The sequence below is a fragment of the Akebia trifoliata genome, chromosome 8 (assembly GCF_017979445.1).
Source record: "Akebia trifoliata isolate Shusen 1 chromosome 8, ASM1797944v1, whole genome shotgun sequence".
Classification (NCBI taxonomy): domain Eukaryota; kingdom Viridiplantae; phylum Streptophyta; class Magnoliopsida; order Ranunculales; family Lardizabalaceae; genus Akebia; species Akebia trifoliata.
The window spans coordinates 50,560,800-50,586,519 of record NC_141382.1 but is presented as its reverse complement, the minus strand read 5'-3'; the positions used below and the strand labels follow the sequence as shown (position 1 = coordinate 50,586,519).

At 34.2% G+C, this 25,720-nt stretch overlaps 2 protein-coding genes across 4 annotated transcripts; one reads left to right on the top strand and one right to left on the bottom strand.

Moving 5' to 3' along the window:
- Nucleotides 1-729: 729 nt before the first annotated feature.
- LOC147397581 (methyl-CpG-binding domain-containing protein 2-like) lies at nt 730-3,059 on the top strand (the record flags this gene model as incomplete). The annotated part of the gene is made up of 4 exons (XM_086449365.1): nt 730-1,466; nt 1,633-1,686; nt 1,838-1,986; nt 2,414-3,059. Coding segments are annotated over 4 exons (1,173 nt in total), but the record flags the coding sequence as incomplete, so codon positions are not given.
- A 1,599-nt stretch (nt 3,060-4,658) lies between these two features.
- ISA1 (isoamylase 1) lies at nt 4,659-15,649 on the bottom strand. Of its 3 annotated transcripts, none has more exons than XM_086449361.1 (18): nt 14,970-15,649; nt 14,362-14,544; nt 14,086-14,178; nt 13,642-13,794; nt 13,202-13,293; nt 11,470-11,611; nt 11,282-11,389; nt 9,615-9,700; nt 9,356-9,427; nt 9,090-9,216; nt 8,624-8,710; nt 8,285-8,377; nt 7,877-8,035; nt 6,302-6,385; nt 5,922-6,002; nt 5,750-5,832; nt 5,529-5,646; nt 4,659-5,186 (listed from the first exon to the last, which is right to left on the bottom strand). In XM_086449361.1, exons 1-18 carry the CDS (start codon nt 15,342-15,344, stop codon nt 4,917-4,919), a joined length of 2,406 nt encoding a protein of 801 aa, XP_086305487.1. In that variant the 5' UTR covers nt 15,345-15,649; the 3' UTR covers nt 4,659-4,916. The 3 variants fall into 3 exon arrangements, with proteins under 3 accessions (XP_086305487.1, XP_086305489.1, XP_086305490.1); XM_086449363.1 differs by having other exon boundaries at nt 4,659-5,180; nt 14,970-15,647; XM_086449364.1 differs by lacking the exon at nt 14,970-15,649 and having other exon boundaries at nt 14,086-14,174; nt 14,362-14,494.
- Nucleotides 15,650-25,720: the final 10,071 nt, after the last annotated feature.

The following is a 25,720-nucleotide window of genomic DNA, read 5'->3' as shown; positions in this document are numbered from 1 at the left end:
CAAATCTATCAAAAGAGGTTGTTGTTTTGGAGTCCAGAGGAAATTTGGATAGTTGTTTTCATCTCCCTGTACTTGATGCTTTTCAAAAGAATCCTTGAGAAGAGAAACGAAATGGCGATCAATTGTGTGCGATTCTCATTGGACCTCTACCTACCTTGGGCTTTCGCAAGACACCGAAAAATGACACAGAAACTTCAGGCTTCTCATTCGTTTGTTCAATGAGTATTAAACACGACGACCGTATGTTTTACTACTATTGTATGCTCACCATGTGATCACCACTCTTATATTTCTCAGGTTACTCAATGTCGAAATAGTAATTTGAAGGCAGAATTGCTTGATTTTGGCTAGAAGTAGGGTAGAAAATTTTCTAAGTATGGATTGTATTTGGAATATGGGTCTGCATTTTTGTTTGGGAATATGAGGCTAGAGTTTTTGCAGGGTACATTTTCTGGGTTTCCAACAGAGCCGAAGCTTGCTAGGTTTCCTTTTGCCCTGAGTTGCTAAAGAAAGGTATCTCTCCCTGGAAAGACCTAACCTATTTTTGCGTGATATGTAGACAAATTACTTTACGACACTCTTGATTTAGTTAGATAAAATAAAGATGGTTTTTTTCCCTACATCATCATAGCATTATATACCAATTGAAAACTAACCTTTTTTTTTTTTTATTAAAAAAAATTATTACACAGGTCATTAGAAGTTTATCCAAATGCAGTCACATCCTGAAGAAGCCTCCCTGAGGTGAAGAAGGAAGAAGAGTCACATCTTGGAGGGGACTCCTCCCCTAAGGTGAACAATGAAGAAGAGTCGCATTTTGGAGGAGATTCCTTCCCTAAGGTGAACAATGAAGAAGTTTCACATTCTGGAGATGCTTCCCCCGAGGTAAAGAAGGAAGAATATAACTTTATTGAACCTATTTCCTCAAGTCACTTGGAAAATACTCCACAAGAACCTGCAAATGTTTCTACTTTGGAAGAGGAAGAAGACGAGGATGATGACGACGTGCAAATCATAGAGGATGAGAATGAGCTTTATGACAATGCTTCAAATCAGTTGGTGCTTTATAACCCAGAGGCGAATGGTGTTGGAGAAATTGTTCCAGCCGAGCCCGAGCCCATCGACTATCACCCTCCACCAATGCCAACTTATGCGCCAAACCCTCCATCAAGAATTTTGCCTTGTGTAGGTGCATTTACTGTCCAGTGTGCCAACTGTTTTAAATGGCGGTTCATCCCAACAAAGGAGAAATACGAAGAAATTAGAGAGAGTATATTGCAAGAGCCTTTTGTTTGTGAAAGAGCTCGTGAGTGGCGACCTGACATTACTTGTGATGATCCAGCTGACATCTCACAGGATGGCAGCAGGCTCTGGGCAATTGACAAGCCCAATATTGCTCAGCCCCCTCGCGGTTGGGAACGTTTACTCAGGATTAGAGGTGAAGGAAGCACGAAGTTTGCAGACGTGTATGTATTCTTTCCAATTTTGTTTTACATTTAATATTCGAAGGCACAAGCCGCTATATTTCCCTTTTAATGCGGGCTTCTTCAAAACTGCCAAGTCTATTTTAATTAACTTTGTTCAAATTAGTCAGATTTGTTTATTTGCTCTTTCTTACTATGTGTTCTTCAGGTATTATGTCGCTCCGTCTGGCAAGAGACTCCGATCCATGGTGGAAGTGCAGAAGTATGACCTGCTTTACTCTTATCAACTGAGAGTTTTTTTTTTTCTTTATTATTCTCTGACTGTAAAATAAAATGGAATTTATTTCATGTTGTCTCGGAATATAATGTTCATTCTTTGCTGTACAGTTTGTTCTTATGTCCCTATTTTGCAGGTTTCTTGTCGAACACCCAGAGTACATTACAGCTGGAGTGACGATGTCACAATTCTCATTTCAAATTCCCAAGCCATTACAGGAAAATTATGTGAGAAAGCGCCCTGCACGCGTACAACCTTCATACGACGCTACTGAACTTGCTGAAGGTATTTAAAAGAAATTATGATATTATAAATAACCTATAGAAAATGAGGGGGGATTCAGTAGAAATCCCTTTGTTGTGGCTCAATCAAAGAAAACTTTCTCGGGGTTCTGAAGTTTCTGAACTGCCACATTTGAGCTGAAACTCATGATGTGTGCTGAATTGGTTCGATTAGAGCCGCCCCATCCATGAGTTATCACAATTTTGGGTCACATTATTGCATCTGCCATGATGGTAAATTGGTAATATAATGTTTATTTCATCAAACAAAATAAATATTCTTGGGACTAGTTGATAAATAAAGACATGCTATTACGAACAATCAGGGTTCAAAGTTTAATACTGGTTTTGGTCGAGATTGAAATATTGTTTCAGAATGGAACTTTAAAACCTTCGTAACTGACAATGATGCTGGTATTGTTGCTCTGCAGTGAATCCCCTATCGTGGGCAAGTCCAGTTGGCTTTCCTGAGACACAGAATGATGAACCAGGGTTGTCGACTCAATATGTTGTGCACCCGGGACCTCCACCAAAAAAGAAGCGATCGACCAAGTCGCCATCCAAACGCATGCATTACAACAGTAATGAGGAGGGGTACATTCAGCCAGGGAACAAGGTAGAGGAGGAACCTCAGCCGTCTAGGAGCAGTTCCTATGATGTGTGAGGTTTGAATCTTTTTTATACACCTTGGGGGAGGTTTCCTTTATTTTGGCTTTACTCAACAGTACATTATATTATGTTTTAGAAAAGATAAAAAAAAAAAAGAGGAAAATGACGGGGTTAAAATAGGAGGGTTTGAGGAAGGTTTTGCTGGGCAGGATCAGGTGAGCATTGCTCCTTGTTTCTAAAAATCAGAAGAAAAAGCTACAGTAATGGAAGTATTTAATATAAAATGGTCATCAATTTGTTGTTGTTGTTAATATTGCTGTTGCTGGTATGGGGGGGCTGGGCTGTTATGGTGGTCTCTATAGCTTATGTACCCTTTTTGGATGTTTAGACTGTCATGCTGTATTAGTAATGGCTTAACATCATCTTATAACTGTATTTTTGTTGTTAGATTTAAGTTTTTTAAATAAAGAGATTCATGAATGTGGCTTTGGAGACAGTGGAATGGGGATTAGGATTTGTTTAGCTACCCAAATCCTTGGAACAAGGTTTTGATGATGATGATGACACCTCAAGAACACTCTGATTATGGGTTCTCTGATCCCAAGGTTGAAAGAAAATGATTTGAGGCTATAAAGAAATCAACAGTCAGGCTAATTTATGTTGTTAAAGGTATTGTTGAGGCAATTTTTGGAGGGTGGATCCCATTAATTATTAGTAATTATGTATCGAGGCACTACAATTTTGGGAAGATATGATATTCTACTAATATTGTTTTTTGGAAAGTTATTTGGGAAAAGATCGCCAAGAATCAAATAAATGTCTAAAAGTCCCTCCGTATACGTCTAATCTCTTGCATGGATCCTCCATCAGTATTGATCTTCTAATCTTTGTGGAAGTATTTAATATCAGTTCAACATTAGATTTAATTCTAATTTTGGATGGTGTGAATGAATCAGATTACGAAAACTGATTTTTCAGAATTGAGAATCTTGTTAGCTTTACTTTTTCAATAATTGACTATAGAGCTAGAATCATAATTTGTCGATCCTGTATCCATTCAAAATAATTTTATATACCTAAAATAAAACAGCACTTTAGCGCAGAAAAAAAATTGTAATAGACAGATTTTCTGAATAGTATGAAATGATTCCTGCATTATATCGCTTACTCTTTAAACAGATTTATATTCTAATCGTAAGTGAATCATTTCTAGATCAATATGACCATGACATTGAATTGTGAATTGTAGGCAATAATTAATACTATAAAATCAACATGTCTATGCTGTAGCTTTTACTGCTGAGATTCTTAGAAGTAAAGCAAAAGTATCATTTGCTGGTATTTATCAAAATTGGTAATTGTCTTCACTAAGTACTATCGAGGGCAAAGAAAAGAATCTTAGCATTATTATCGTTTGATTAAAAGTATAAAAAATAGTTCTCCAAAACCTAATACTTCTTGGTAAATCAAATTTAACATAAATAAAGGAAAATTTTATGATAGTTCAGAATAGGAAACTACTTCGGCTAATACTTTTGGTAAATAATTTGTAATCTTTTATAGAAAACTTCCAAGAAACGATAAAATAACTGATTTAAATTTAAATGGTAGTCTCAAGACTCTCAGGTTGAAAATTGCAAAAACCAAAATGAAGTAAAGAACCCATAGGGAAGTCTAACGGGTGAGAATAATGTGCAAATACACTGGTCTTGTTGAAACAAACCCAGGGGAAAATTTTTTAAGTACTTATTGAAACTGACAACAATGGTTTTTTTTTTTCAAAAAAAAAACTTAAAACAGTCGGAGGGGAAAAGCGAGAAGCACCTCTGGACCATTTCGGTGATTCTAGTATTTTCCACAATCAAATAGTGCTAGTGCTATTCGAGTAACATTTCCAAATGTTATTTTATTTATATTTTTTGCAACTCAATTTCAGGGAGTAAAGGTCCTGTCGCACCATCTTCAGATTTGCAATGCGTGTGTGTGGGTGTGTGAACTTGGAACATCGCACATACCGGCTTAAATTTGAACATAAGTAACAAGTTACTAAACTGCAGCGATTCGTCATTTTTCTTCCCAGTTTTCTTCCAAGGGAAAGTAGACCTGCTTACAGTACAGTAACATTTTTACATACATAGGCAGCTCTACCTGCATTTTCCTCTATATATCATATTGGCATATTCCAGATACAATTTGGCATTATCTGCCCATAGAAACTGTATTCTGGTGGTCTCTGCTGGAACAGTAACCACATATTCTCGGATTCAATATCACCATATATATGATTTTGAAGCAAAATTTTACCTGGACAGATAGGAATTTCAGCTAAGCATCGTCATCTGGAGAAAGTAACAGAATGATTGATGAATAACTGAGCATTGGGTACAAATTTGAATCGAGGAAGTTGGCATACTGTTTGATGGCAATATCTCTTTCCGGAAGATCATCTGTGAGGAAATCAAATGGGGTTGGCTTGCTGGTGTCTACCAGTGGCTCCCATCTGTAACCGGGCCGTTCAGGCAATGTGACAGTGACAGGTAAATAGCTAGTGTTGAAGGCAATGTAAATCTCCCCCTTCAACGAGTCGATCTGTATCTTCAATACAAGAACAACTAGTCACAGATACAATGAAGTCTAAAAAAAGATTTACATTCAGCCATTAAAAATTAATCATGGCATATTAATGATTCAGTGGGGTTGCAAACACCATTCAACCATTTGTGAGACATTCAAGCCAAAATTCAGATTAAATTTTACTACTACTTGAGGCCAAATATGATCAAACATTTCAGATTAAATCAAATGGCATGAGTTTACTACTACTTGAATCCAAATATGATCAAGAATTGAGTTTCTAAACCACAGTACTTTGAAAGTAATGCAACATAACGACCCAAGAAATAATATCAAGCGCAGATATTACCAAGAGGCACATACCAATGAAAAAGCAACAAATCGGCTTGTTTCAGACCAATCTGGCCTCCCAGGGATGTGGCCGTGCCACTGCAGTCGATCTGCTGTTGGGAAGTCATTTAAACCAAGTGATTCACTTTCTCTGTAGATCATAACATTTAAGATCAACCAAGGTAGCTGTAAAAGGTTGACCTAAAGTAAACGCAGTAAAAAAAAAAAAAACTAAACATGGAAATGGTAATTACTGGCGGAACTTTGTCATTAGGCAACAAAATCTGAAAAAGTCAGATGAGGACTCTTCCTTCTTATCCCACAGGAAATAGTTAATCTGTAATTAGAGCTGGTAGTTGGTAAGCACGCACACAATTCAAAATGGAGTTTTCCATTAATATACACAAAAAAGAAGTGGAGGATTACATAGCTATCATGGCAATATGTATTGTTATTGCCTCCCTTTGTGTGACCATATTCATCACCCATGTAAATCATGGGAACACCCTGAGTCAGATGATAAAGCCAGTTAGTAAGAGATAAAATATAATAAAAAATTGCCTTTGCTCATTACTGTTTTTATTTTTTAGTTTTTTATTATAAGAAACTCTCATTACTAACCTCACTATTAATACTTCTGTATGTGGGCAGACTACTTTTGTGATAAATACAAAATAGTTCACTCATCCATAGATATTTAACTATATAGCTAGCATAAACTTAAGTTTTTCATTATAATGTCCGTGCTACCTATTTCCAAAGTCCAAACATTGGATACAAGAGAGTGATACAAGCTAAAACCTTACTTGAGAAACCATTAGGCAAAGGAAGAAGTTCCGCATTTGTCTCTTCCTCAACCTTTTCACAGGAAGGCTAGCAAACTCTCCTTCCTGCATAATCATTTATTTAAAATAAAACAAACAGGGAATCTTTTCATCAGTATTGCATAAAAAGCTAATACATTTTGATGCAATTATAACTCAGCAATGGAAACTTTAATTAATGTATATTAAAAATCCATGTGAAAGTGTACAGAAAATGCAGAAAGACAGGTTGAGATTATCGAAACTGTCTCAGTGGACATTTGGTAACTGCAGTAAACCATACTGTTAGAAGATATCAAGTTAACCCCCATGGCCTATTGTGGGTCATCATATGCTAAAACATTACAATTTTTGTCTTATTTAGGTATTTTGGTTGTAGAATCTAAACTTCTACGTTGTTTTGCTTCTCTTTCTGCAATTCTTAGAAAAATGCAAGCTTCCTCCATAATCTATCTGCCAAAGCATCGAGTAAGATGGAATAGGATGCTGAGTTCTGATTAGATATTTTACTTCAGAACTGGTAGTAGTCAAGAAGTAACTTGCATATGTCCAAAGTATTTATAGGAAATTTCTATTTCCAGGGCCATTTTGATTAATGCCAAGGTCATTAAATGCATTGCAGGCCGTCTCAGTCAATAAAAATTACTATCATGTTGTGCATCTGATGACCGTGGAAATAGCACATTCTTATTTAAAATTTGGAATAGCAAAGTACCCGTTCAAATGTATAATTTGAGACAACAGAGAAGACAAAAGGGCAAGACAAAGAATCTGGGAAAGATGTTTGTAATGACATAGATAAGTAGTAACTAGGACTAGAATCTATGAAAATATACAAAGACTACGAATGAAAATGGAATTGTCTTCCTAGGGATTTATAATACAGGCAATCCAAAGAATAAAAAAATTAAATCTTGGTAAAGTTGAGACCATTTGGTTCCTTTAACAAGGTTTTGGTGAAAATGACTGGAAATATGCAAGATTGAGAATCCAGCTGAAACAGAAAGGTTCAACTGCCACATTACATGACCCAGATGCATGCACCAAGTTTGAGAAGGAGAGTTTGGCATCATCCAATATTCTAAGTTGAGTTTTCAGAATTACACAGTTTCAAAACAAACAAATGGAGTTGCTTTCTATTTTAGTCTTGAGTCATCTTTTTTGTTTTCTTCCTAAATTTTTTTTCCACGGCACTTTTCACATTTGACTATAATAATAGTTTTTTCTTTCTGTTTTGTATTTTGATTTAAATATCGTCTCACTTTTGCTCTGAACTTTTTTTTGTTCCATCTGTATCCAGGGCCAATTGATTAATGGAGGATATGGCCCTTGTATATAATGGAACAGAGAAACAGGTGTTGTATATAAGTTTGCATTGAAGGCCAAAAGAAAATTTTGAGAGTGATATATTGCACTGAAGAAACGCTGTGAATGAAACGTCGATAATCAAGTAGCACATAACCATAAAAAGAAAAAGAAAAAGAAAAAAATATAGTCAAGTAGCACATAAGTGTCAACTTAAGACCTCAAGAGGACAAAGCTACAGTTAGGATTTACCTGTCCACAGTTCCAACTATTATTATGACTCTCTCCATCATTGTTGTCTTCCCCATTAGCCAAATTTTGCTTTTTGTTGTATGTCACGAGATCAGCCAAAGTGAATCCATCATGTGCACTTACGAAGTTGATACTGTTCCAAGGTTTCCTTCCTCCTTCCTGATGTATAGTTCAAGTAAGGAACACCACTCTTACCAGAATAAACTTTGTATAGGTGGTTATTAATCACAAATTCAATGCCATAGTGATGTCTATGATTCGTAAAGACCAGGAAATGGTACAAGAGAATTGTTATTTCATGCTGGAATTCAGATATTAAAATGAGGAAAAATTAATGCACGCCAGCAGAGAATTTTAAATTGTATAACAAAGACTTGATATATACCTGAGAAAGAAAAAAGTAATTACCTGGTACAGATTTGGGCTCCCACAAAGACATTCAGCAAAAGCCCCTGAAAAACCATCTGTACCTTTTATGAACTGCCGCACTATGTCACGATACTGAAATGATAAGAAAGTATAAATCAAAACATGACTGAAAGCTTAGAGAGAACAGAAATATTTTCAGACCATCCAACAAGTCAACCCTGTAAAATGATGTGCCGATGATGGTCCTGAAAGTAAGTTCAATGCTTTCAGGAGGTTGCTTATGTCTGATGGTTTTACCATGGTTCCTAACTTTTTGTTCTAACACATTATAACCGGGTCACCTCTAGAATATAGAAAAAATATGAAATCTGAACTAACCTTCCCATTCCATTCTGACCAAACACCCCAATGAGGAAACCTGCCAACTTGGTAAAGGCCACCTGTGTCCCATGCTTCAGCAATAAGCTGTTTGAAAGGGAGTAGATACACAAATTTGATCAGGTTTCTATTAGAAGAGTGATAACACCAATGAACATTAATGGAACAACTACCAATTAATTGTAGAAACCTGTACAAGTACTACCACTCTTCTATGTAGAGTACACATCACAATGTAAAAAGTATAATTTCAGGATAAAGAAAAAAAGAATGATGTTGTCCATAAAAAAATAAGTTTTAGAAATGAAAGTATGAAAATAAAGAGATGTAATTTGATGTAGTGAGAGCCATATCAATTGTGGTGCCAATAAGAATTACAGAAAAGTGCATGAGCAATGATTTTTTTCTTCCCACATTCGACAATGACGCTGAAAGTCATGGTTTGCACACAGAACAAGATATGTACCTTAACTCCACGAAGGATTGGATCATTACTGATCATATCAATTAATGGAGGGTTGCTGAGAGGAGTGCCAGTCGTCAACAGGTCACCTTCTATTGGATTCCCATATACATTAACTGCATCCCAAAGACTTGACCGAAAAAACAAAAGAGGAAAGAAAAGAAGAGAAAAAACAAACATCAGCCTCCTTTATGAACTGAATGAAAAAAGAAATTATTTTTTTACTGGTTCAGGACCAAAATTATTGAGAAAAGTCTATGGTGGATAACCTGGAACTCCTGGTCAAAATAGAAGCAAGATCAAAGCGAAAGCCATCTATGTGCATTTCTTCTACCCAGTATCTGTTACACAAGAAAGTTTTGAAAATATCTTTAAAACCCATGTTGCAAGAAAGAAACAAAGGAACAGATGCGAATTAAAGAAAGAAATATCCATTTAACTCATTCAGCAAAAACTGTCCAACTATTAGTCAAATTATAGCAACAAGAAGAAATAAAACCTTAGGAAAGATAATCCTGGTCAATCTACCTTAAGCAATCCAATATAAATTGGCGTACAACAGGGTGATTGCAATTGAAGGTGTTGCCACAACCAGAATAATTATAGAACTCTCCCTGTAGAAACATAAACCAAGTTGTATTTCATGGAATTCATAGTACAAAGGCAGTAAACTAAGATATATGAAGATATGTAAACTATTTTTTTGTTGATAGGTACAGGATTATTGGTTAGCAAGTGAAGTTGGTTTCAAGGAGGTTTGAACCTAGGACGTGGGAACAACACTCCACACATTCAAAGCTCAAATTAGAAGAAGAATTTCAAAATGCACTTCCAACTGCCAAGTATAGAATGGTTGCATTAACAACCATAAAAGAAGATGCAGGGATCAACCAATTTTTCATATGGAATCTGCAAACTTTCATACTCAAAGAATGTGTGTCCAAGAGCTAACATTACTAGCTATCCTGAACTAACATCTTCCTTTGTATAGTCTATGCTGTCTCCGAAGAAACTATCCAACTAGAAGGCCCACACTAAAAAAAAATTAACTTGTTGGAAAGAACACATTCCAAAGAAAAACATATAGCGTAATTTTTTCAGGATTTACTTTAAAAATGAAAAAAATATCACTCAATTTTTTTTCTTGCTTTCTTGTCCAAGTCTACTAGTTAATAATGGGAAACCATAGCAAGTTACAAGCATGACACTTTTACGCTTTTTTTCCATGTCAAAATATATCAACATGGATACCCAAGTTGACATGTCCCAATACTCGTCATCATGCATATGACAATGTCACACTCTATTATTAATTATATGATTTTCTAGACTTTTATTTTAAAAAGTGGTCTTAAATAAACTATTACATTATAATACCTGTAGTGTCTATGTTGCATGAATTCTTCTAGATTGGTGAAGTGTCTGCCATGGTTTCAAATCCCAAAAATAAAGGACAAAATAGAAATAAGAAAAACTTATCAATATAAAAATTTGGAAGAAAATTTTCTTTTATACAAGTAAATATAAATAGTAATGGCCACCGAAGCGCAATCACACAGCTAGAGGATCTGCCACTCTGCATATTGTTATCTGTTACTCTATAATTTCATCCACACATTGAATAATCATTTTCACACAACTTCATTATTAAAAAAAAATGTTGTGGACTCGTGGCTCCCTAATTAGTCTTTCATTATTAAAAAATATGTTGTGGCTCCCGTTCAAATACCCTTTCTTTTAGGATGTGAGGAATTTGACACTCTGTGCTAGTGTCAAACATTGACAAACAAACCTGTATCAGTGCAGTATAGATGCATGAATACATACATACCGACAGCAACACACTTGTCAGTGTCTCTGTTAGATACAAGTATCTCTTTACCACAATCACTAAAGGAAGTAAGTCACTAATTTAGAACTCAACGAGACTCGCTGTTTAGCTTCAACTAAAATTCTTTTATTTTCCTGAAAATTTCCAGAAGGAATTTTATCTATTAAAGTCACTTTCATCACCTAAGTTATATGCCTTAAGACGTTAAGTGATGGCATTTCTTTTAAGAACTTTTATTTTTACTGCTGCTGAAAACTCTTACTGCAGTTAGAGCTATTTTTAAAAGGGTCACCACAGTGGTAAAACTCTCCAATTTTCCCTGTAATAAATAACAAGTGAGCCATTTTAGTATTAGGAACTGTACCTTAGGCGCAAGCATATAATAGACACTGTTATCAACACCCCTGAATGATAAAATAGGCCCATTCTCATTGCCTTCAGCTGTGTGATTCACAACAACATCCATGAGCACCTGTAAAAATAAAATTAGAGATAAAATTCACCATACATATAAACAAAAACCTTTAAAGTGAGTTGCAAACCATCTGTCACCTCAATGCCTCGTTTATGTGCTTCTCTAACAAGAATCTTAACTTCGTTAATCGCATCACGGCCACAGTTACGTATGCCAGCTGACGAATATCTTAGCATCGGTGAAAAATAATTTACAGTTGAATATCCCCAAAAATTGAGCCTGGAGCAAAAATGATATTTGGAATCACGTGCTATGACTAGTGCAGGGAAATTTTATTGTCTTATTTTTATTATTTTTTTCTCTTTTCCCACAAAAGACAGATTTGATCGGGGGGATAAATTAAAAAAAATGAATTTGCAAAATAGTACAATTATCATTTTGATTGAATGTATTCAAGTTATAAAATCAATGGTTTTCAGAAAATATCCTCAAATAAACAAATCCGGTGACAATGTTTTCATCAATAACAAGAAGCACACTTTATAAACAAATCTAGGGCATAAGATTTTATTTATTTTTTTGATTCCCATAATCTTTTCTTATTAATAAAGATCATAGATAACAGAACTTTATAATTTTGACAGTCATCAGCAAGCATATACAATGTAATGTTCACAAGAGAATTCTAAGGTATCTTATGCCCTAGTCTTATTGAAAACCCTGAAATGAAGTCATGACCTCTCAAAATCCAGAAATTATTACAGTAACAATGCTTAATACTCCCAAGATAACGAAAAGAAAAATCCAATGCTCTATATTCCATCTCTGATTGTCTTGGGCTTCATGTTAAGTGAGCCATGTATTATTATGAAACCTCATAAATTGGTCAAGCGATCACTAAAATGGTTCTTTGGTGCATCATTCTTATCAACATTTGTTGGGAAATTTGGAAAGTAGAATATTGACAATCTTTAGATAAATCTAAGGGGTTCAGAAGACCAGTCATGTCAAAATTTTAGTGGATTGGGCATGCCTCTAAAGGAAATTCGACCTCGTAATGGAACATCTTGAAAGATACTGACAGACTGTTATGCAAGGCCCGAAGAGAAAGCAAAGTTTTAATCTTTCTTGATAAAGCTAGTAGAGACTGGAAGACAATCAACTTTTACAGTAGCTCCTTGGGAAATATCTAGCAGGCAGGATTAAAGCAATAACCAGAGATGATAAATGGAATATAGTTTGCACTTTCTCCAGTCTAGTAAAAGAATACTGATCAAACAAGGCAGAAATTACAGTTGATTTTTTACGAAAGAATGGGTCAATGGGTTCACAGGTCAAGATTGCAATTTTTCCTCTTATCACATAATATTTTGTTGCACTAACCCTGCAAACGATTCTTTGGAAAGAGAAATCCCTTTTTTCAGTAAGTAACCAGTTACTTATCATAAATACAGAAAAATATCTCTCCAAAAATTCTGTAAAAGTAGAGACTTGTGTCCTCCCTGCTAGGATAGAAAAAGGTAAGAAGAAATATCTAGACTAGAACGCTAGGCAATTGATAATTCGAATTAGATGAAGTGTTGACAAATGAAAATTAATATTGTTGACTTCTAAAGTACTTAAAGACTGAAATGTTCTCTATGTAGAATTGTTTCTCCACAACGGTTGATAAGGCAAACATTAGATACCAGGATTTATGAGTTCACTGACTTTCCAGTGTGAAATTAGATTCATGTGAGTGTATTAAAGTGAGTAGAACAAACATAAATGAGTAATTATTAGCAGAATATATAATCAACTAGTATGAACTTATTTCATTAAACCAACATTAATAATCAAGAACTTGATATAAAGGTTGCAGTCACATACTTATAATTACCCAGGACAGAATTGTGGCTGAAATACTCCAACTCATTATACTCCTGACATGGCATTAGTTCTATACAATTGACTCCAAGTTCCTGCACAATGCATGAAACAACACTGAGGAAACAATAAGGAGAGAAACAAAGGATGCAAATGTAATTAATTGGTGACTCATCATCCTCTATGAGTGAGTTGATCCCCACTCAAGAAGCTATATAACTAAAAAAAATCTGAAGACTTGATAAATCTAATATCTTGAGTTTAAAGATGTACAGGCGAACCATTCTAAAGATTTGGCTCCTAATAATAGACACATAAAAATGGTTAGAGATACACCGTTCAAAGAAAAAAAAAAAAAAAAGAATAATAGGTAACAAACAAGAAGAGGGCGAATACCCTAGCTTAGTATGAAGCCTCAGATAATACTAAATCAGTAGATGTACCTTAAAGTGATCAAGTTTCTCCACTACCCCAAGGTATGTCCCAGGGAAGTTAGTTCTGCTTGAATCATGCCTTGTAAACCCACGAACATGCATTTCATAGATTATAAGGTCTTTTTGAGGATATTTCAAAGGTAAATCTCCTTCCCAATCAAACTGCAAACATCCAATATTCAAAGGCTGAAACAAAGTTCGTACTATGCAAAACAGAGAAGTCATGTAGAAACTGTAATAAATTTTGGATTTCATACAAAGATTAACATGTTGAAAGAATGGGATTACTAAACACAAAAATGGACCAAGGAAACCGAGTTAAAATCTTACAACATGTATAACAATTTAACTATCCTTCTTTTAACTTTGTACAAGATGAAATACAACAATGGATAAATCAAAATAAATGAAATACAAATAGAAATTAAAACATTCATAAAAATCAATAAATACCCGATTATCAGAAGTAGGTACCATGCCAGCCATTTGGGGCCAGCAATTACCCTCAGGTCCCAAAGCACCATACTCCCCTCTGCTTATAACTGCCTAAATCAAAAAGAAAAAAAGAAGATAATTAGTTGTGTCATGGTATACTGCTACAAATGCATAACAACGAAGAATCAATCGAATAATATGAATGCAAAATAAAAAAGGCATCTATTGTCCCCACAATGCATGATAGATATTAATTGGATTACATAATGAAAATGAAAAAAACTTACTACTGACCTTAGCATAAGGATCCACCAAGATCCGAGAAGAATTATAGTAGTGTCCTTCTTCAGGATAAATTTTTCCATCAAATTCATAGCCATATAACATATTTTCAAAGTCACCTTTCAGAAATGCATGCCAAACATTCCCAGTCTTGTTAATCAATGAATCAAGATTGATCCGTTCCGTCACTCTATTCTGTATCACATAAAAGAAAAAATTTGTTGTATTCAACATGAATATAAGAAAATTATGAACCAAATAAATTAAGAAACAACAATAGGAGATGAGATCATAATTACCTCATTTTTATTACAATTCAAGAACCGAATTATTCCTAAACTCTTTATCCTGGATTTAGTTTATCCAGAACAGAATTATTCCAACACTCCAAACACACTTACTCCACTACTACTCTTAGTCACATTTTGACAATTTTCTTCTCAAATCCAATACTAAAAGGTATAATTTGAGATTTTAATATAGTTTTGGGAGTAAATTTATTTCTGCATAATGTACTGTTACTGATCATGAAGACGAATAACGAACTAAGAAATTATAAAAAACTGTTCAATTAGATTTTTATTTTATTTTATTTTATTTTATTTTATACAGAGATTTACCTCCTGTAAATCTGAGAGGCTGATGAGGCAAAGAGTGGCCGATACCGCACCACTAGAATAGATCGCAAAATTGACTCCACCGTCTCGAGCAGTGGCACCAAAGGGCATCGGACTTCCCCCGAAAACTTCAAATGGCCGCAACCTCGGCTTCTCGATAACCGCAGTCTCCGCTACCTCTGCTCTTCCTCCATCACTTGCACTGACCACAAATGACTTCATTGCCCTTATATTCATGGAATTTTTACTCCAAATCTTGTGATTTCTACTAGGTTTCTGCTGAAACTTGTGGGAAAACAGTAGATTCCTCCATTTTACCTTCCAAGGATTGTAATTAAGAGAGTAAACTAAGCACGAAGCATTCTGTACTAACTCCATGGATAAAGAAACTCAGAGATCGGAAGTCTTCATCATAGTAAGAGAACTAGGGCTGATTGACATATGAATGAAGCCTAACCAGCTCGAATGGCTTTACTTCATCTATGAAGCAGGGATTATAAGTAGAATAGATTAACAGAGAAAAATTAGGGTTTCGAGAAGAATTGGAGAATTCTAGTGTTTGAATCCAATCGAATTTTTGTTTCTCGCAGAGATAAGAATTATGACCTGGAGAAGTAGATTTACTCAGAGAGAGAGAGAATTTGCAGAAATTGATTTTATAAATTTTAATGGCTTCTCCTTCGCGCTAATATTTCCGAAGATTTGATTGGGTGTAGTTCGGGCTATCATATTTCAGTGGTACCGTTAAAGTTAGTTATAGTGGTGATTTCCATGATATTAGGTGTTACAACCCAACTTTACGGTTAAATTCATGGGAAAATATTGATGTAATCCCGAGGAGGACATTCTCCCTGTCGTCCAACCGTCAGATGGTCCTTTTAATAAAACCGAATCCTATGCACCAGGCTGGAGGATGGAAACATAAGCCACAATCGAAGCGATTGACGTTGAAAGAGTCCAGATAATATGACTTTCCAGGTGGCATACTCAATCGACTCGCTGACGTGGACAAATTTTGGATTTGTTGATCTGTACGCTTTGGGATACACTTTTTCACGGACAAGTGCAACCATGCATCATGCATCCTGAGCCGAGGAATACAATTCGAGTACGCCACCCTGCGAGTCATATTATCAGGGTTCATGTTGAAAATATCCCTCATTAAAAATTTCCTTTGTGATTTATGTGACATGTGTTGAGATGTGGGATAAGGTTACCATCCTCCACGTTAGCTGCATAAGATCTGGATTCCTTATAAAAATCCGATAAATTTACTGAACAACTCAAGAAAAATCTTACTTTATCAAATATGTTATCCAATAATTTTTTGAGTAATAGATACATTGTCTTAATATTTATAATACTTTCATTCTTTAAATCAAGCTAGCAGATAATTTAAATTTTTTTTAAAAAATATACAATAAAAAATAGGATATTTTTATAATTTTGAAAAACTTGATTTTACAAAAATTTATATTGACACGTCATGAAATTCTAAGGATCTTCCAAAATAATTATAAAAAAAATTTGTGAACATTCTTCTCAGCCTCTAAGAATTCCAACAACTCAGATGAGGATGAGAATTGAAGGAGAGGGAAGAGGAGAAGAACACAGTGAGAGAAATTATACGAGGAGGATTGAAGAAGAAGAAAATGAAGACATAGAGATGGAGAGAAATAGGAGGAGTGCCCTCAAAAAAGGAAATAATTTTTTTTTTTTTCTAACTTTGATCTACTCTTTAAAGTTTATGATATGTAAATAAAAGTAAAGGCACTTATGACCACTCAAAGTTTTGTGTTCTACTCCCCCTTCTCTCTCATTATAATAGTAATGATGAAATGAAATTCATGAATTACACTGTTTGAGACCAAGATTGAATGATTGATAAAAGACGAGTGCTGATAATTTGACTTGTGCATGTGGCAACTCAATCGACTTACTTGACATGACAGCCTCAGAAATTGTAGATGTGATTTCCTTGGGATATAGAACTACGGTTCTTCATAATAAAAAATGCAGTTTTACATCCCAAGGAAAATAGATTTTCGAGCATGTCACGTCATGTAAGTCGATCGAGTATACCACAAGTCTAAATCAGATTATCATGGCTCAAGACAAATACTATGTTTGGCTTGATATGGAGGGAGTCAGCATCAAACTTATTCGAAACCGAACACTTGTGAACAAGTCATTGGAGGAGAAGATTAACTGTTTTATGAATAGAATAAAAGAAAAATAAAATAAGCTATGTATTAAAGTAACTTTAGCCCACTACCAACTTTCTAGGCTGATCTGTGGCTGGGCTACTATAAAAACAGTTATTTTTAACGGTGACTACTAACTATTAGGTTTAATTAACTTTTTTAATCTTAGTGATTGATTTATTTTTTTAATCGTATATATAAGATCTATTTCAAGTCTAATAAGAAATGTTATGAAATTATGGGGTTAGTCGGCCAAATTCAATGTGCAATCATGCATTTTGAAAAATATTTCTCCAGGTTTTGATTCTTAGTTTATATGATAAACTAAGAGAAAATTGACTAAGATGTTTTGGGTGTATGTAAAAGTTCAGTTATTGTCACAATTAAAGTAAATATTTACATTGATGGTCCTCGAAGATCCAAAAGAACGATCATGGATATAATGAAAACAAATCTGAACCACTTCTTAAGGTAAATAGATCCGTTTGGCCGACCGAAAAATTTGGGATGAGGCTGTTGTTGTTGTCAATGGATTGGATTTGTATGGACAGGAGTCCATTTGAGATTGATTCAATATAAATCAGATCGAATCAAGAACTGATCCATTACTTACTAGATCGGGTCTTTTTGAGAATTGTCTGATTCAATATAAATCAGATCGAATCGAGAACTGATCCATTACTTACTAGATCGGGTCTTTTTGAGAATTGTCTTTATAGGATCGTAATGATTGGATTCAAATCTGATCTTACGAGCAATGACACTTCGATTGGATTTTGATGGGTTCAAAACGGTTATCAAATTGGGTCCTAAACAAAACCTAAAATCTTTTCTAAAGACCCTAAGTTGATGACTTGAAACGGGTTTCTCTCGTTGTTCCAGCAGAAGTTTTATCGTACTTTAACTAAAACCTAAGAGTGTTCTTATGATGGTCTAGGTTATTGAGTTGAACTCACGTGCATAAAAATGTTGCTTAATTGAGTATTTTTATCGAGCCATGATAACCTGACTCCTTACGTGGCATACTCAAAATACTCTCTTGCATAACAAGTGCTAGAACCATAGGCTTTATGCCTTAGGATACACAACTATACATCACCATAGATCTGTGCAGTTGTGTACCCCGATGAAAGAAAATCTATGGTTCTGACACATGCCATGTCCACAAGAGTATTTTAAGTATTCCACATGGGGGGTGTCAGATTATCATTACTCATTTTTGTTACTTCATACAATTTCATACCATATTTTTAACAATCCTGATAATATGACACGTCAGGTGGCACACTCAAATGACTCCATGACATGGACAAGCTCGGGAATCATAGATCTGTACACCTTAGGATACATGGTTCTCTTGAGATTCACTTTTTTGTGGGGAAGTGCAATCATGTATCCCAAGGCATACAGATCTAAGGTACCCGAACTTGTCCATGTCATGGAGTCATTTGAGTATGCCACCTGGTGAGTCATATTATCACGACTCTATTTTTAATAGAACACCAAATAATTTTATAACACCCGGCCCAGTTAAGGCCTTTTTACATGTGTAAAACAATCACATTTTAATGATTTTAAATGTTTGTGACATTATATGAAAATTAGATCTTTGTAATTGAGGATACACTAATCTACCTTATAATAGAAAATATTAATAGTTATCTAAAAAATGAAACTCATGTTAATGTGGTTTGATTCGTCTGACACGAGATGACTCGCACAAATCAACTCAATCCTAGGAGGAATGAGAGGGTTCAATGGTGCTTCAATTTCTACTTATCACCGATAAGATACCAAAATTGGGATTTACTTTCTTATTCTACTTTTTCGGTTATTTTTTCCCTAGTTCACAGATCTGAATTGGGCTTAAAAATCGTTCGAAATTGAGATGACTTTGGAACGAGCCCAGAGGCGAAACCAAGATTTAAAATCATATACCTTACCGATCTGGTCATACCGACTTGAAATACGGCCCAAAAACAAGTGAGCATTCTACCTTTCACTTTAACTTCCTTAACAAGTTGTTATCAATTGTAGAAGCCCAAGCCCATTTTTTAAGATGGGCTTGGTCTTAAAGACCATTTGAGTTTCCCAATCACAAAGATAAAATCCTATATCCACATTGATCAGCTTTGGTTTGACTTCGAAACACTACACCCACGATAAAGGGTTTCCTTGAATGTCTCTCTTATATGATTTTGGCCTTCCCTTTGGAGACATGATAGCTACTAATCACATATACTTGAGAATTTTAAGGTGTCCATTAAGTCACTAATGAGTATATTATTTTCAGATACTTTCATCTTTAAGAAAGCAAAAAACAACCAAATCATTGTGCAAAAATGACTCATCTAGCCATATAAATCAAGAGATTCTACATAACCCAATTAGTAAAGTGGTTCTCACTCAATCAAGGTTAAGGATTCCATCTCCCACTAAGCGCAAATCAATAAAATATACGATACAACCCATAATTATTCTTTCGATATTGGTCTGCATTTGACCCAATCAACGATCTCAAGGCGAGAACAAGTTTACTTTTGTGCTTTGGAGAATAAATTTGGTGATTAGAAAACGCAGGGTACATGTGTATGGATCTTAATTAGAGAATATATCCAAGCTTGGTTGAGTCATACAGCATACACTTCTTTAAGTTCATGGCTCATGGGGTAGTCAAATATTGAATTTGAATCTTTAAGACACTTAAAAGGACAATGGAAGCCAAGGACGCATAACAAGCACAAAAGTTACTTTAAATTTTTAACATCGTTTGTTAAGAGCTACTCCATTACACTTCAACATTTTTCCAAAAGGTGTTCATAGTGGCAGACTAAAACTTTTCTTTAATTAAATTACTTTGTGTTCATGAGTAATATATCCTTATCGATTAAATTAATTAAATACAAGTTAAAGTTGCCATGCATATTATTGCAATATAGTATCAAACAAACATCCTTATCAAAAGCAACGCTCGAGATTAATTTCAGGGTTGCCGTGACATCATTGACATTGCCAAATACCCATCTAAATAGCCATCATCATCATTATTATAATTGAAGTCTTGTCCTGACTTAATTTGGGGGTTAATTGACTGAATCTAATTCCATCATTCAATTTTGTTTGGAGTCAAGAATGTGTTTATCGTTCTTACTACATTAATCTTGTCCAAGTAGGTAAAATATTTTAGTTGCTTTTGAAAAATGACGGCATTTTGATCCTAATTTGAATGAAGATGACTAAATTTATCTCTGTCTTCTTTCAATTCTGTCTATGTTGAGTTTAGTCCCACATTGGAGACAAATTGCCTTGTCTCTCTCCTCATATGATCATAAGCCTCTCCACCCATTGCCAATTGATTTTGAGTTGGACCCCCAAATTTATCATGGTATCACGGGGGAGCGCGTTGAGTTTAGTTCCACATTGGACACAAATTGCCTTGTCTCTCTCCTTATAAGATCCCGGACATCTTCACTCATTGCCAATTGGTTTTGAGTTGGATCCCCCAAATTAATCACGATACCAGAGCGGCCCAATTCATATCTCCACGTGCTTTGATTCAATTCGACCCACACGTGTGGGGGTGTGTTGAGTTTAGTCCCACATTTGACACAAATTGCCTTGGCTCTCTCCTTATATGATCTGGGACTTCTCTACTCATTGCCAATTGATTTAGAGTTGGATCCCCAAATTTATCAGTCTAAAATCGTGTCCTCTAATAATTCAAATGTGTTCTGATCCGCTCTTACAACTAAAATGTATGTCCTTTTTTAGTTTTTGACTCTTTTTTATATACTTAATTAACTTGCACGTTGTTTCAAGTTAGGATTGTAATCAACCTTTGTTGTACATGATCAGGTCATCTCAATCGAATATTTTTCTTTTCCTCTTACTTTATCATCTATTATGATCTCCTAATTTTTCACACTCTATGCTACAATATAACTTTTACAGATATCATTGTAGGCATGTGAAGTGCTTGCCTACAAGTAGTTTGCTAGACAAATTGATGGATTTTGAACTTCACAATCCGTAGGAATTTTAGGCATACTTTTTATTCTCTATGGAAGTGATTTAGTCGTGTCATCATTGATTGTTAAAGATTAGAAAAATCAAATATACTCATCTTTGTCGATGTTACTTTATATGATCATGAAGATATGTCCCTAGGATACAAAATAGAAAACCTACAAAATACATCGAACACTTTTAAGAATAGATAAGATAGGAGAGATGGTAGATATAGATCAATATTCGATTTTTCTATTCATACATTCTTCAATCTGCCTTATATTATATGGTTCCCTTGAGATTGAGGTATGTCTAACAGAGCCGCATCGATTCCATTGTGAAGAAAAAAATCTCTTTACAGATTATACTCTTTCACCGATTAAAGAAAAATGTATACTCTCAAAGAATCGGAATTAGGATTTTATGTATCATCAATGAAAATACGAAAATACCCATAAGAAAATTTGGTTCGGAGGCGAAAACTCGTGAATTGATTAACAAATAACTCCTTTTTGACCAATACCATCAGATTCCACAAACTATAACACATACTTCTAATGTAATACCAATTCCTAATAGAATGCCAATTTTCTAGTTCAATCTGGCAAAATAACTCAAAACTCACTGACGTGCCATGTGCAAGAACTGTAGATTTTTTTCCCTTGGGATACACAATTGCACATGTTTATGGGGATGTGTAGTTGTGCATTCCAAGGAAAAAAATCTAGGATTCTTGTACATGCCATGTCGTTGAGTTTTTGAGCTGTTTTGTAAGAGTTGAGTTAGAAAATCATTACACTTCCTAATAATATAGTAGTACATATCTTTGAAGTGGTAAGTTGTGTGGAGTCAATGTGGATTGATGAGCTTGGTTAGTTCTTAACAATTAAACAAACTAACTAAAACTCACTTAGCCTAAGTTCCTCAATATTATCATGGGCGCTCTAAAGAAGCAGAAAACAAGCCTAAATTTAGATTTCTCCACACATAGGATGCATGAACATTGCAACTAAAAGACCATTCTATTGGGGCTATAAAACCTAATATAAAAATCACAATGTTGTTGCCAACCCCATAAACACGTTTGAAGAAAACATGCCTCCCTCTTTTTGATACAACAAATGCGTATCCTATACTCCAAGGAGTAGGACAACATCATCCAAGTCTCTTTGAATGTTTGATTTGTACGGAAAAGGGAGAATGAGTCTTTGAAATTGACATAGTTTCACACATTGCTGACGATTTAAAATCATAGTTCATTTTTGTTTTGTGACTTTAACATACCCCCTATCTTTTGATGAATATTAGGGATACCCCCCACATTTTCAAATTGACGACTTAGATCTCTTGACTGTTGTCCTTTACGAGGGACCAAAAATAAATTGTGTTTTGAGCGAATAACTACTTGTTAAAAGGTTGAAATACCCTTCTAATTAAGTCATGCCCACATTTGGGAGGATAAGAATTTGTTAAAAGATTAAAATACCCTAACAATTAAAATTCAGTAAAACAATTAAGATCTCTAATATCAAAATTAGTATGAGAAGTCATATTTAGGGTGTAAGATTAAAAGTCTTGAGTTTTCTATTTTAGAAAGCCTATTATCATCTTCAACCTCTCATTTTGATAAATTCTAAAATCCTAGAAAATTGATCATAATCCATTTATTCTTTTCATGAATCACATAATATACAAAGGTAATCTCAAAATCATAATCATAGTTGTAAATTTCAAGTTTTTGCATCTTTTTTGAAAAAAAAAAAGAAGTTATTTTTCAGTTAAGATTTTAATTTAAGATTTGAAAGTTCATTACCCATTCATTTTTTAGGACCTTTTAAATTATTTATTAAATCAAGTATAGCCATGAAGTTGTAGCCCGCAAAGGACGTTACCTAAAAAAAAATGATTGGAGAAGATGAATGTGTTATGAAAAACATTCTCCTTACTAAGTTAATAAGGAAATTTCCTAATCTCGTCATCTTGTGGCATCTAAAAACAGGATTCACTGCTACATGGTTGCACATAACAGAATTCCAAGCACTTTGGAAATAAATTTTTCAAAAAAAAAAAAACTTATTTTTCACCATAAATTTAAATTTGGAAGGTCGGTAGCAGTCTATTTTCAACACCATTAATCAATCCAAAATGATCAATTTTTTAGTTGGATTTTTTTTTAATCAAAATTTTTCCATAAAATCTAGAGTGTTGTGGTGTTGGAATGCCAAGGTGGTGATTCACATGGGCCCAACAACCTTTTGTAAAAATTGAAATCTTACTAGGTAGTCAAGTTAGCCTATATTACCATCTTTGTGTTTTAATTGTATTTATGTTCAAACAGAAACTTAGTTTATGTTAAAAAAATATTACTATGGTTGCCTAGCACAAGATGGTTTTATTCCAACTAACTTAATTGAAAAATGTAATTATAAAAGCACCCCACAAATTAATAAGGACAACTTACACCATAACTGAATTGTTTTGTCTTATATGAGTTAAAATTTTTGGAATAAGTTGATATTTGGTAAGGATGATCTTCAGACCATAAAAATCATATTCACCAAAAATCAGCTCATTCCAAAACTTTTAACCCATATAAAACAAAACAAAAAAATGGCTATGGTGTGGGTTGCCCTTATTAATTCGTAAGGTGCTTTTATAATTATCCTAATTGAAAAGAATCATTATTTTATTTTATGTTTCAAATTCTTTTAGATACACTAGGTAATGTTTCAATTATTCAATTTCTTTTAGATGCTTTTATTTAGTATAATTGACATTTTTTTCAATGAGGGTATTTCAATAAATTTTAAAGGCATTGATTCACGGACGAATTTAATGCGAGGTATTTCAAAATGTGAGAATATTTAAGTCTTTTGACAAGTACTTATTCACCTAAATGTCATCTTTTATTGATCCCTCATTAATGATAACGGTAAAGGAATCTATGTCATCAATTTGAAAATGTGAAGGGTATCTCTAATATTTATCAAAATAAAGGGAGAATGTCAAAATTACTTTATTTATTTATTTATTGTTGAATGAGACCACTCAAACGTATAGAAAAACTCGTGCGGCCTCGTTAATGGACGAGACGAACGGTCAAAACGAGTTAAAAACAATAATGTTGGGTGTGAAAAATAGGAAAAAAGATGGATATAAGGTTAGTTGATTCGTAATTTCTAATGAAAGTAAGACTTTTCTAAATTACTCCATTGCTTCTTCCAAATAACAATAAAACCATTCTTTGAATCCGTACTAAAAAGTAGGTAAGGGTGTTCAGTTTAGTTGAATTTTGAAAAAAGATAGGCATGTTTATGGTATTAAAGAGAAAAAAAAAAAAAAGTAGAGTTCTTTCTAGAATCGTGCTGCAGCCAACTCAGCATTTTACATCATATCGCACACCCCAACGTGAAAGATGGTTTTGAAACACGTATCTCGATGAAAAGTCTATGATTCTTACCCACTTGCACGTCTAGACGTGCAATATGAAGTTACGGCTTGAGTTACTTCAGCATTATTCTTCTGTTTATGGAAAGTGAGATAGTACCGTACAAACCAAAACGGAAAGACCGTCGCTTCCGTAATTTCAGCGATTGAAAATCTCTTCAATCCTTTTCCGTATTTTTTTTTTTTTGTTGCTTTCCGTAATCTTATTAAATTTCTTTTACTTTTTTTTAATTGCGGAATGACGAAATTATCCTATTCATTTTAAAATGACGAAAATACCCTTATCAGTTGTCCATCATCATTTGGCCCACCAGGCACCATACGTACCAACTTCCATATATTATTTTATAATAACTTAAAATACACTTGATTTAAACCATGAAAGAGTATCATCATAATCATTACTGTATGTCTTATTCCTATTATCCATTTATAAAACCCTCACTCTACTTCTCTTTATTATTTTTAGAGTCACTCTACTTCTCTTTATTATTTTTAGAGTCGTGATAATATGACGCCCCCATCATATAATCGTAGATCAATTGCCTTGGGATACACAAAAGGATTTATAATTATGTGTATCTCGAGGCAAATGATTTATGATTTTATGATGTGAGTACGTGTCAGAAAATCATTATACTTATTTTTATTAGAATTTTGGAGTTTCACATATGCATGTTTATGAGACCGACTAGCTTTACTATGATAGTGAGGAAAAAAAGGCCTTACTAAACTTCATCCATCGTCAAAAAGACCTCGACATGCGTAAAAAAAATCCTCGAGAATTGTAATAAATTTCAAACTCTTGTATTACGCATCTCAAGATCCTTTTGACAATGGATAGGGCTTAGTAAGGAAAGGGTTTATTTATATTTATTATGATTTTGTCTTTCTAAACTTACCTTATTTGATTGCAATCTTGTATGGTCTCATTGAGATTCTCTGAGGTGATTCTTTTTCATTAAGTAATAAATCATTGAATCTGGTCTAGCTACATTTGTAAATATATTTTTTTTCTGCCTTGCAATAAAGATTAGTAGTTAATAATTACTAGGTGAAGGTGGATATGGAAGTCAAGTCATGATATCAAGTTAT

What these genes read in the sequence shown, in the direction of transcription:
- ISA1 (XM_086449361.1), bottom strand. Translation starts at nt 15,344, where the DNA reads ATGGAGTTAGTACAGAATGCTTCGTGCTTAGTTTACTCTCTTAATTAC. An exon ending in TCTGTCCTGGGTAATTATAA is followed by an intron (nt 11,612 to 13,201) that starts GTATGTGACTGC and finishes TTTTTGCTCCAG; the next exon opens with GCTCAATTTTTGGGGATATT. An exon ending in GGAGCCCAAATCTGTACCAG is followed by an intron (nt 8,036 to 8,284) that starts GTAATTACTTTT and finishes ACTATACATCAG; the next exon opens with GAAGGAGGAAGGAAACCTTG.